Below are 13,758 nucleotides of genomic sequence, written 5' to 3' on the forward strand. Positions count from 1 at the left end.
TTTTATTTAGAATTTCTATTATGAAATACAATTGGTCTCTAGTCCTGCCTTTTTTGGATGAAATCTTTTTTAGGCTTTGATATGAATGTATTATTGCTACATTAAAAGAGAACTGGGTGGCTTTCTTAATTTTTTATGCTTTGATGTAGCTTAAGAGAAGCACCTGCTCTTTAAGAGTGTGTTAGAATTCTTTTTTGAGATGGGCACATTAATTTGCTTGACTATAGTAACGATTTCACTACGTCTATCAAAACACCATGTTGTACACTTTCAATAATATTTACAATAAAAAATAAAGGAGAAATAGCAAATATAATTTTTGATATTATTAGTTTTGAATTTAGGCCTTTACATATATTACAAATGCTAATCACCTGAGTGATGAAAAGAACATATGCCTACATGGCTTTGAGTGAATGAAAAATGTAAGAATTGTTTTGTCAGAGCATGTGAGCCTGGTGCTTTTTTGCAGTTTGGTTCTTTTAATTTGATCTTTATATATACATACACACACACACACACACACACAGAGTAAATTATATTTTCCTAGAATAATTTTACTTTTATCTAAGTTTTTCAATTATATTTACCCAGTTTTCTTAATTTCCTGTTTCTGTGGTTGTCAGTTATTATGTTATTTGTGCTTGCTTTGCTTTTTTTTCTTAATTGGGTTAGCTAACTTTGTAAATATAATTAAACTAATAAAGTACTTTTGGATTAAATTTTTAAATTCTATAGTTTTGCTAACTCATTAATTTTGGTTTTTGTCTTTATTAACTTCTTTCTTCTGCTTATCACCATTTGTTCTTTTTCTAATGTTTAAGTGGTTATTTTTTTCATATATGTATGAGTCAACTGAGCACTGGCTTGGCATGCTACATATAAGTAGTGCTTTCATTATCATTGCTTTCTGAATATTCTGAAATTTTATTTTTCCCAAGTTATTTAAGCTAGTGTTTATAAATTTTTAGGAGCAAGAGGCTTTCTGTTTTCTGATTTTTCTGTTTTCTAATTTATAGTTTTATTAAATCAAGCCTAATTTTTAAAAATTTATCATAGCTTTATAACATAATATAGTATAAATTTTAATAAATATTTAATAGGTACTTGAAAGTACAGTCTCTGTATTTGGAATATCAAGTTCTAAATGTACCCCTTAGATCTTCCTCATTAATTATGCTTCTTAGAATTCCTATATTCTATTTTATATTTGTTCAGTGGATCTGTCATGACCCTAGAGGTAAATTAAAATTTCTTATTATTGTGTTTCTGTTTCTTCTTTAATTCCTTTTTATGAATATATAGATATTTAATATATATGTGATTCATAACTATTTTATCATCATTGTAAATTGTGTCCTCTGGCAATAAAAAGCCAATTCTTCACTTCATTTAATGCTTTTAGAAACCCTACTTTCTTTGTTATTTATGTTTGCATGGATACCTTCACTCATACTCTTATTTTAAAAATTTTAATTACTTTGCCTTAAGGTATCTCACACATATATGCCTTTTTCTGTGACTGTATCAGTTTACTAGGGCTGCGGTGACAAAGTTCCACAAGCAGAATGAGGTAAATGTCTCGTGGTTCTGGAGGCCGTGAGTCCCAGATGAAGGTGTCAAAGGGTTGGTTCCTCCTGAGGGCTGTGAGGGAAGGCTCTACTCCAGGCTTCTCCCCTTGGCTTGTACGTGGTGTGATTTCCCTACTTTTCTCCCCGCCATCTTAACACTCCCTCTGCATCCAAATTTCCCCTTTTTATAAGGACACCAGTCACACTGGATGAGGACCCACTGTAATAACCCCATTTTAACTTATTTACCTTTGTAAAGACCCTATCTCCAAATAAGGTCACATTCTGAGGTATAGGGAATTAGGACTTTAATGTATGGATTTGGGGGGTGGGGAGGGACACAATTTAATCTATAACAAACCTGAATTATTTTTTATTAAATGAATTAAACCCATTTATGTATATTGATATGATTGTACATTTGTTTATAGTTCCCTATTTACATTCTTTCTGTTTTGATGATTTTAAAAAATATTTTACTGTATGATTTGTTTTATTTTCTTTCCTTTTGTGGGTAATTTTTGTTCTGGTGGTTGTCCATATAACATGCTTTCTTTTTCATCACTAATAATTCCATATGAGCAATATTTAAAACTAGCCTTGTTTCCTTTTCCTCCCTTCCTTTCCTCCACCACCCAATATTGGTCAATAATATTATCTTTCTTAGAGTTTACTCTTGTACTATTAAATATGCTTAAACTTCTATTTGATTTGCCAACTTTAATTGATATGCTTTGACACCCAACTTTAGAGATTATGCAATCAGCAATCAACAGTTGATTATGCAAGCAACTTATACTGCCTCCCACCTTCTTTCCCCTTCTTCTCAGTTATTGGTAGTTGCATCATTTCTACATTGTGAGAACCCAGAATGTTAACATTCTGTCTGTTACCAATCCTCACATTTCTTTCTTTCTTAGTTCTACAGTTTAAATATATTCAAAACTCACAAACATTCCCAGTAATCTCCTGGGCAGCTAAAATTAATGATATAATAATCTCAAGACTCATGGAATAAGTCTCTTAAATTTTTTCATGTTCAAACATGTTTGTAGCCTTTACAGAGTAAAAATAATTTGGCTAGACATAAAATTCTTAGTTGGCATTTTCTTTGAGAATACTGAAAATGTGACTATAGAGAAGCCTACAATCATGTGATATTTCCCCTAAATAAGTGATCTAATTTTTTGCTTGGATGCTCAAAGAAGTATTTCTTTGTTTACTAAATCTCATAACTTTAATAATATAACTCTTGGTGTTGAACTTTCCGGGTCAATTTTCACTATATTTTTATTATTAAAATAAATCTCCACTTATTTTAGGAAAAATTTGTTGAATTATATCTTTTAATATTTGTTCTAATTAATTGTTTTATTTTGCTTTTCCTTAAGGGATTCTGATTACTGAGATGCTGGATCTGCTTGGCCTACATATCAAATTTTTTAAGCTATTTTTTATTTGTTTCATTTAATTCAGTTTTATGATTTCTACCCTTCCAGTTCCTTGCTGAGTATTCTGCAGTGTCCAGTGTTTCCTGTGGTTCTTTCCAATTTTGTCTTCTTTCCTGTGATGGTTTTGGTACTTTCTCCTGAACTCTACCAGCTCACACTCCATCTCCCCTTGTTGACTATTCTTTCTTTAGTTCTTATATTTCTTCTGTGTGGTCTTCCTTCACAGAGTTATTGATTCATTACCTTTGAAAAATTCTGGTAAAATTTTAATCATAATTTTCATTTGTCTTTTCATTTGGCCTCATTTTTCTAGTGATAATTTTTATTAATGAGCATTGCTGCCCTTTCTTTTAATTGTGTTTGTTTGATGTTGTGTGAGTTGCTTCTTTACTAATAACCCTTGAATGAGTTGGATTTTCTTGACCAGCTACTTGCAATATGGGGAGCAGCGAGGATGCTCTTCCAGTGCAGCTGCCACTGAGGGAGAATGGCTCCTGAAAACGTGCCATCCATGTGGCTTTCTGGTACCTCCTCCACTCCTACCAGCCTTGCTCAGTTCCTGCCCTTGCTGTTGTAAACAGTGGGTGGAGCGTTTGTCTTCCCAGCCTTCAGGAAATGTCGTGCTGGTTTTCCCGAAATCTCCCCACACTGGGCCCTCCATCCACGTTCATGCTTTACACTTCCTCCTACTTGGCTTCTGCCCAATTCCAACTGTTTCTTGTTAGTCTTTATATATATTTTGAAATCTTGAAATATGTATCTCCTAATTTGCCAAATATAAAGTTTGTGAAATCTTTCCTTTTCTTTCTTTCTTCTTTGTGTATGTGTGTGTATATGTATTTCATTATTGTTGTTTTTTCTTATTATTATTCCCCTACGTTTTTTTTTTAAACATTTCTAGGGAAAGAAATGAATACGGATGACTTGTATAAACATTTTTATATTAAAATACCTAGGTTAATTTTAATAACATTAACCTTTACCAGTAGTGGGAGGGAGAAAAGGAAAGTAAAAAATAAAAATGAAGGGGAATAGGTATATGAGGAGAACGAGGGAGAACAAATTATAGGGAATCTGCATATAATTTAAAAACATAGTCTAAAATACCAAATCATCACAGACTATGATGATTTCCCGGATCATGAAACCTAGCTTTATAGCTGACATATATTCTTAACCCCATGGCTTAACGGACTGATTGGCTTAGAAAAGTGAGACAGCTGGCATCATATATATGTACAAATAATGTGGCAGGAGAATCCCCAAAAGTTAAAAATGTACTCACCCAGATAACTCTGAATATAACCAGTTCAGAAACATGAACTCAAAAACATTCACTAAAGAGAAGTATTCTTTTCATCTGAATGGGACTGACAATCCATAATTGTAAATTTTTTGGTCCCATTCCAAGACTAATGAATCAGAATCTCCATAAATATGAAGCAGCAATCTGCATTTTAACTCCTCAGGTGATCCTAATGCAAATTAAAGTGTGAGAACCGCTGGCCTGAAAAGATGCCACATCACTTACTTAATGACTTCTATGCATTATTTTATTTAACCCTCAAGAATGCCTGTGAGGAAGTTATTCAAAGGTTTTTACAAATGAGGTTAAGAAACTTGCCCAAAGCCATGATTGCAGGAAGCAGCAGAGCAGTCAGTCTGACTGACTTACCACATTAACTGCCATGTGAGTTGTATTTAACTCATGCTAGTTTTGAACCTGGGGCCTCGTGAAGTATATGAAGACTCAATTCTCTGAAACAAATTCAATGAGTATGTCATGAGTCACATACAACTCAGGTGAGGTGCAGAGTAAAAATTGATTCTAGTGCCACATGTGTTGCATATAACTCAGCCACAGAAAACAATAAAAAATAACAAGTTTTTCATTAAATTAGAAAGGATCGTTTTTTGTCTTCAAAGTTTTTATTCTATTTTCATAATAAAACACCGTGGCCCCAGGGGAAAGAAATTTTTTTGTAGTGTGGCAGTCAATGTGTTAAACACCAAAGCTTGTAATTATTTTACAATATTGGTAGGTTCTCTGAAACTTTAGATTTGCAGGGTAGAAAGAATAGAGAGACAGACCACAGACAGACAGGTGTTATCTCACAAGGAGAGACTATCAGAGAATATAAACAGGTTCAAATTTATCAGCCACTTTCACAGACAAGAACTACAGTCAGGGTATGTGAGCAGGGCGGTTACACAGGGCCCCACATTCAGAAGGGCCCACACTTGAGGCTGAAATCTCCGTGGCCAACATCTTGAAATTCTTAATAGTTTGATCACGGAATCTGCATTTTGTAGGTCAAGTCCAATGGGACAAAAGAGCATGTGCCAGGGGCTTGGAGTCTTGGCTCATAACGGTCCCACCACTTCTGCCAGATGGATGCCTGGTCCCCCAATTCCCCAACCCCTGGCTCCCAACACCCAACAGCATCCCCCTCTTCTCTCCACCTAGTGACTACTGCTGCCTTCAGCTCCCAGCAGGGGCCAGAGTGCAAGCACGGCGAGTAGGGAACGGAGTTTGTACTCCCCGAGGTGTCTCAGGGCAGACATGGGGACAGCCACCTCAATGGGCTTGGCACGTGACTCAGCAGGGGTGAGCCTCTTACCCATTCCCAGTCTGGGCACAAAGTTTGCAATGCACTTGGAAGTCACCTGTCCCCCATGATTTGGGGCAATGGGCCCGTGGACAGGAGAGAGGCCTGCCTCAACTTCTCTGCCCCCCCAGGCAGGACACAGCGTATCAGCCAGTAACTGGAAAAAAACAGAACCTGACAGTTGGCAGGTCATGTGTGCACTAAGTCACAGTGTGGGTCCCCCAGGCACCTGTGAAGGTCTGCACTTGCCGTGAGTGTTCCCCTGTCTGAGTGAGTGTGGCATTACACAGTGGATAAAAACACCTTGACAGGTACAGAGAGACTGAGGGAGGAAGGAAAAAGCTTTATATTTTTGTACTTTTAACAGCACTTTTTTCGTGCTTTTTGAACAAGGGGTCCCACCTTTTCATTCAGTACTGGGCCTCACCAACTCTGTAGCCAGTCCTATACACAGTAGAGTTTAAGGGTTTTTGAGGGTTCATCCCTCTTACTTGAAGGATTATAATCATGTCTTTCCACAAAAGGTCATTTGGAAATGTGGTTGAGGCCAGGATGCTGGACGGTCACTCAAACACATCCAGACACTTTGCTAGAGCTCTCCCCGTCCTGGTCCTGCTATTCCATTCAACTGACCTGTTACATTTTCATATCGCAGATAGGACTAGAGAACTGCAAAAGAATACAAGGAAAAACAGTGCTAACTTTTGCAGCATTTATATTTAAAATATGAAGCTTCTGTTTTAATTATGTAAAAACCTTCAAAGGAATCACCTTGGAAACTAAGAGAATATGATCATTAAAATTAGCTAGAAGCAAATATTCTTCAGAGCAGTCAACCTAGCCGCAAAACCTTTTTATTACTTTTACAGAGGAAATTTCTCCAGTGACCATAATAAACATAAGATAAGGGAAACAAAATGTCCACTGTAGGATTTCTAAAGGGAAGCATAAAATTTGGGTAAAAAACTCATTTTATTATTCATTTAGAATATTGCATGTTTAATGCATTTAGAGTCGTTCACAAAGGAAATGCAAATGTGTTATAATCCCATTTTAAAATGAACCTTCTAATTCTCTATATATCTGCTTTTTGAAAAGGGAAAAAGGTGTTTCACTGCAGTAAATTGATATGCTAAATGAAAATGTAAGTTTTTTCTCAATATTTTCTTCATTTAAATACCATAGGGTTATTTGTCCCTTCGAGTTGGAACCTGGCAATCTAAAACCAACCCATAAAACTACCAAAAGAGCTTTTCCTAAAATTCCATTCATTCTTCTTTTCTTTCCTAGCAGAGATGTAAAAAAACACCTGGTGCTTTCTTGTAATTTTCAAGGAAAAATACCATTTTTAAAAGGATAGAGGGGAAACCCCTAGAGAATTTTGGCAGAAATGAAGATAATAAAATAAACAAAAGTATTTGCATATTTGAATTAATAGCTGTAACACAAGAGACAAACAGTACAAATGGCTAGCAACATAAATACCAAAAAGGAACAGAATTTGCTTAACACTGTCAAGTCACATCTTAGAAGCCTGAGTAATTCTCCTAGAAAAATGAAAGAGGGAAAAGGAACCATTTAATATATGAACACACACTTCTCATAGAATGTTGTACTTCTCCTGATCTTTTCTTTTTCCTTGTCCAGGCGAGAGTAAGTTAAGACATATGAGAGAGATACAAGATGTATAGGGGTAGGACACAGGCACTCTTGAAGTTGCTTTATTTTCTTATGGCCTTTGACTGAGGGTTCTGAATTCCAGCTTTCTACTCCCGTCTTCATTCTGAAGGAGATATCACCTTGGGGTGCAAGGGGAGGCAGTCTTTTCTCCCCATTTCTCCCCCCTGCTCTTGCCATTCCTTGCCTGGACTTCGACTCTCAACAGATTGTACATCTCCTGTCTTTTATTCTCCACAGTGATATGATCTCTTCACTTACAACTCTCCAGACCCTTGTCCTTCATTCCTTCATGTTGCAACTCTGTTCTTCTCCAGGTATGCCTGTGCTGCTGTCGTTGCTGTTAATGTTTGTCTATCTGTCCTATGGACAACACTATAAGCCCTTTTTGCATACTTGCATAAATCATACTCTCCAGCTCTACCCAGTTGCCTCCACCCGGCCCTCATCTGTACTGCTTCATGCCAAGTGAGATTAAAGGAAACACATAAATAAGCTAATCACTATGTAATAAAGACTGGTCTTTACAGACAAGCTACTAACAATTGATCTGAGCATAAACTAACAGGTCTAAGACATGCCCATCTTTATTCCACGTCTACTATTTGCATCTCACCACAATACTGTACTTGCATTCTTTCTGGGAACACATTTTCCTACATGAGGCCATGTAAAAGTTTATTCTCAAAATGCAGAAAAGAAGCATTGAATGACTGCTGGCTGAGAATGGTGATTGGGACAATTCATGCTTCAAGAAAGGACAGGCATACCTTTGTAATCGCAGTGAAGACCTTTTCCAGAATGGCATTGGGCTGAGCGATTTGTGGTCCATTGGCCTGAATGTTGAGGGCTATGGCACAGGGTTTGGCCACAAATCTAAAAATAAAAAAAAAAAAAAAAGGAAAGCAGAAAGTCAGAAGTTATTGTTTGTATAGCTGTTCTAATGCCACCAGTTACACATTACTCAATTGTCCCAATAAAGTGCTGGTAGGATTTTATGACTGCATGTTGTCAACATTCATATCAGTAACTATAAAGCAGACTTAACTGTTTTTTTCCCTTTAGTTCTCAGCAGTAACATTTAAAAAGAAATCCTCTTAACACATTTAAGCTCCCAATCCTCAAGTTCTAATGACATTGAGAAAGACTATCAGATGAAACTATAAGTGTATGAGATATATAAAGAAAACAAACTATGATTTTAAAACAATATAACTTGTACTCTTCTTTACTAACACATGGCAATAGTCATGTTATATTTTTACTATGAGAAAGTGTTTACTAAGCATCTAATTACACATGCAGAGAGAGTGCTTTTGATCACCCCTAGTCATAAACTTGGTCATTTTTATCTCTATAATCAAAGTGTGCTATATGCAGCCCCAGTCTCTTGTGGCTTCTTAAAATTCTCTGCTTTGGGGTTATCTGCTTCTTTCTCATGAGGAGCAATGAAGGATGTCAAAGGGCATGGTGTCTCAGACAAGTTGAAAGTCTGAAATGTTTACAAGCATCAGCAGAGCTGTTTTTATCCTAAGCCAATGCCTATGTCAAGAAGAATGGGAAGACTGGGCCTTGTTTCTGGTCACATCTGCCGTGTGAACGAGACACTGAAGGAGAGCAGGTGAAGCGCGTGGGCCCCAAGCGTGGTGACATCTCTAATATAGCCGTGTAAAAAAGAGAAAAGCATTTACAACTTTTAAGAGTTGTTTTAGACTAAATGCTCAAGAAATAACACCCTGCAAATGCTTATTTTCAATAGCTACAGTTAACATTTTTTATTATACAGAATAAATGAATATCTTATGAAAGTATCACCCACATTAACTCAATGTTGGTCAAAGGTGACAGCTGACAAATGTACAAAACACCATGAGTGAATCTTGGATGAAGCTCCTTTAATAACAATTGGTGAGATTAAAGAACAGTAGACAGAGGATTTTTCTAAAAAGTGAAACTAATGAAATTTACATACACAGTGCAACATAAGATCCTACTGGGTCCTATTTCAAGTAAAAGGGAAGAAATTTATTCAAACAGGGAAATGGAACACTGTACACGTGCAAGCCTAAACCAGGAAAGATGTACACAGAAAATGCAATATAATACCTGTTACACTGTGCTCTCTGGGACAAAGCTGGGAAGAAAGAATAATCACTCTTTCCCAATATATAAATCTTCTAGGAACTGTAGTTTTCTCCAAATTTTTGCCTTCTCAATTTTGTTTACTGTAAAATTTTTCTGGGATACATCACCTATGTCCCCACCTTCTTGATAGGAAGGGCAACTTTTTCCTACATCCCTGGGTCTTCACTTGGAACAATAATCACAGAGCTATGGCTGTGGCTACAGTGGTGAAAGAAGGGATTTAATGGGCAATGACCACAAGAAAAAGTCCAGAACTTGTTTCCTTGACAAAGTTTTCTGCTTTGTGACTATTTGCCTTCTTATCATAAGGTATAACGAGCAGTGTGAAAAGACATGAGGTCCAGCAAAAGTGAAAAATAAAAGAGCAAAATTAATTTGGTGTAAAGGCCAAAATCAGCTCTTCAATGATTTCCTTCTACTCTTCCCACCAGCCTTCCCTCATCTTCCCCACTCCCACAGACCGGACACACTGTGTTCAAATTCCCACTGGGACTTTATCATCACCATCCTGTAAAACCTGCTAATCTAGTACACAGTCTTCTTTCTTCTTCTAAACAGTGCAGAGTCTAAAGGCAGAGGCCAATCATTTCATCTTTGCATACCCCATGACGGTGCCTGGACACACACAGGAGGGGGTCAAGAAACTCGGTCAACTGGTTATCTTTGGTAAATATGTTTTCACTGTCGCCACTCCGGGGCTGAGTGCGGTTGACAAGTTTGCAGATATCCTCTGTGTGACCCATAACAACGCGTAGGCAGGCAATAGGACACTCAAGAAATTTACTCAATAGCATCTCTTCAATAGCAACGTCCTCACCTTGGATATCATCCTCCAATAATTTACAAATGCATTCGGAAGACTTTTTTCTAGTATTTATTAAACAATACAATATCTTATTCCTCTCTCCTTCTCTTTTTAAGTTCCAAACTACTTTTTTAAAACTATTTTCTCTAAATTTCAAGAACAAATGTAATCGCATACCTCTTAATCAGCAAACTTATCAAATTTTGATAATCAAAATCAAATAAATATGATGCTCTGTAAACATATTTTTAAAGCAATGCCTAAAGGATAGGATGGGAATTATCTCTGCTACTATTTGGCTATGGAGTTCTAGCTACAGAAATTAATCTCTGTGCCTCAATCTCCTTACCTGTAAAAAATTATTATAATTACATACATACATGTATATGTGCCCATAGATACATGCATATGTTAAAAGATAATATCACACAGTCTCTTTGTCTAAAATCTTTGACATGAGCCACAGGTAGGGTTTCATTCCATAGCATTTACTCATCATGACTTTCCCGCGTCCAGCAACCCACCCAGCTTCAGCTACACTGTGCCAAGCCATGTGTGTTCAACACGTTCCAAAAGTACCAAGGAAAAAAAAAAGACCCTTGGAAAAGACAAGAGCCATCAGGTAGAGTAACCACACACCCAAATTTGCCCTCCGTCCTGGGGTTCCCAGCATCATTGTTTATGGCATCACCTTTATCGACAAAAGTGTCCCCATTTGATAGTTTGTCACAGTAAAAAAAAGGCAGATTGGTCCAGTTGGACAATAAATTGCGGTGACCCTCATCATCAAGCCCTAGGCCTGGTGTGGGTGCACAAGGAGTCCATACCTAGGAGCTCCTGCACACCTGGCCTCTTCTCAGGGACCAAATCTTTCCAGCTCCCCGATCCACCCTGATGGCTCTCCAGGGTGCTGCAGCCACACTTCCCACAGGACATTTAGTATGAGCGTGTGTGTCCCTCTCCCACATGGATGGCCTCCATGAGGGCAGGACTGGGCCTTAGTGAAAGTCCATATCTCCAGAGCCTTGTATAGGATCTCATTTAATCCTCCCTCCATTACAGGAAGTGGGACTGTCATCAGCCATGCTTTGCAGAGAGGACCAAAGAGATCAGAAGCCCTTTAAAGTTTAAATAGCCCATGGCAGGTATGTACAAATATCAACCCACTTGAATTCTCTGAACGATGTCATAACAATGTTTTTATTTACACGCCTGACACACTGTCGTCATTCAATGAATACTTAATGGCTGAACAAATGAATAAACAAATCCCCTAAAATACAATGGTAGGTACCCTAACTATCTTTTCCAAAGAGGCTGCATATTTTAATTCCCTTGGATATCCACATCTGCCCAGGGTCATGTGGGACTCAGAGGGTAGGAGGCTGACCATTCCAATATGAGAAGCCATTTCTATACCTCCTACCGTCCCTATGATGTGATGTGAAAGCTGCCCCAAAGAGCCCTTGTGTAGGCTCCACCAACCCCTCACTCGGTGTTCTCTTCTCAACTTATGCAATACAGAAAGCCAAACGCTAAATTTCCAATATTTAAAAAACTGCATAAAATAGGCAGGAAAAGCAAATACCAAATCTCAAATGGGAAAAGAAAGAAAAGAAGTTGCATATATAACTCTCATCTTCCTAATAGATATCCCTGATTATATGAAAATATAGAAATTTTGTGTTTATTCTCCAAAGAAATTATGAATCACCTCTAGCATTTTTTTCCTAAGAACATATTAGATATCAAATAAAACCCATGACACAACTACTACAATTTTATTACCTACTGTCACGGTCCATTAGAGAAAAACTAGATGTTATTTAAATGTTGGCTGTAGCAGAAATAAACTCACAACAGCTGTCTTTCACAACATCTTGAGAGGAAGAGAAAGAGCATCAGAGACAGAGAAACAGACAGATGGGCATGTGGTGGAGCACTTACAAATATAATAGTTAGAAGAAAATATGTACTTTCAAGCTTTGATGGTTACCTCTACAAGGAAATGCTCACCTAATTACTTTTTTTTATCAAAGGCAGCACCACCACCTTCAAAAGATCAAACATCTATAAGTCCTTTCATGTACTGTATTTGAAAGCAAATATATTAAGGATGTAAACTTTGAAAAATCCTAGTCTCAGTTAAAAAGTAGAGAAAATACCTATGACATTCCTATTTTCCATTCTATTTCACAACATGTATTTGTACTTTAAACATGAATTAAACATCTCTGCACAAAGTACTGAAGTGCACTGGGCAGTGGCCTGGTGAGAGGTATAGACAACACATGATGTGAACCTTGAACTCAGAGAAGTCTACAATCTGGAAAAGGAGGTTATAAAAAAATAAATGTTTACATGGTATACATCAGTGTTCTAATTACTTAACAGTATTTAATCAGCTGAGTAACATGGCCAGGGACTTTTAGTCTTTTCCAACCGTACCATTTCCAAAACTTTTCAAAGATAGTTGGAAGGCTATGATGGTAGTTATGCAAACCTACACATGTGATAAATTGTAGAGAATTAAATCTCTCTCTCTCTCTCTCTCTCTCTGTCTGTCACATACACACACACACACACACACACACACGTGAGCACAAGTAAAACTAAGGAAATCTGAATAACATTGGTAGATTTTATCAATGTCAATATCCTGGTTGTGATATTATACAACGTTTTACACAATGTTACCATTGGAGATATCTGGGTAAAGTGTACATGAGATCTCACTGCATTACTTCCTAGAACTGTATATGAATCTATAACTATCTCAATAAAGATTTCTCTTTTTTTTATATTTTTTATTTTTAGAGACCAGGGTCTCACTACATTGCCTGGGCTGTTCTTGAACTCCTGGCATCAAGCAATGTTCCTGTCTCGGCCTCCAAAAGTGCTAGTAATACAGGCGTGAGCCACCATGCCCAGCCTCAATAAAGATTTCAGTTAAGAAATAATGGGAAGGGACACTCTGTTTTTGTTGCGCAGGAATGAGCTCCTAACAAACTGATTTTTCATCTTTAAAAATTCTGCATAACATACCTACACTCCTCCCCCTCCCCCCCAAAAAACAAAACAAACAAACAAAATACAAAAAAGAAGCACTCTCTGAGGACTCTGGAGACCGAAAAATAGCAAATAGACTTTGGGAGGGAGTCAAAAGTTGGAGCAAAGCAACCAGCAAAGAGCGACCTCCCTGTCTGTTTATTTATCTATTTATTTTGCTGCTCCAGCCAGAGATCAGACACAGTCACAACAGCAGGTAAAACTCTGACAGAAAAACACATTCTCCTTCTAGCTGCAGAGCCAGGGAAAGTAGCCTGGGGAAATCAGAGAGTGACTAGAGGACCACGGAAGGGAAAAAGCTAAAGAAGCAAACTATAATTCTGTGTACAAACAAGCACGATTCTGACTGACTTCTGAACCATGAACATACAAGGTAAACTGAATGTAGAAGGAGCTACAGTCTAAAGAACTGATCCAAGACTGAGGCCACT

General features: G+C 37.3%; 1 protein-coding gene across 2 annotated transcripts in view; it reads right to left on the bottom strand.

Moving 5' to 3' along the window:
- CERS6 (ceramide synthase 6) overlaps nt 1-13,758 on the bottom strand; it is a 261,277-nt gene that overhangs the window by 180,758 nt on the left and 66,761 nt on the right. For both annotated transcript variants that reach the window (XM_069494452.1, XM_069494528.1), the window contains exon 2: nt 8,079-8,184. In XM_069494452.1, the coding sequence (XP_069350553.1) occupies nt 8,079-8,184 (106 nt within the window). The remainder of the gene's footprint in view (nt 1-8,078; nt 8,185-13,758) is intronic.

The sequence above is a fragment of the Eulemur rufifrons genome, chromosome 1, assembly GCF_041146395.1.
Source record: "Eulemur rufifrons isolate Redbay chromosome 1, OSU_ERuf_1, whole genome shotgun sequence".
In the NCBI taxonomy this organism is placed as follows: Eukaryota; Metazoa; Chordata; class Mammalia; order Primates; family Lemuridae; genus Eulemur; species Eulemur rufifrons.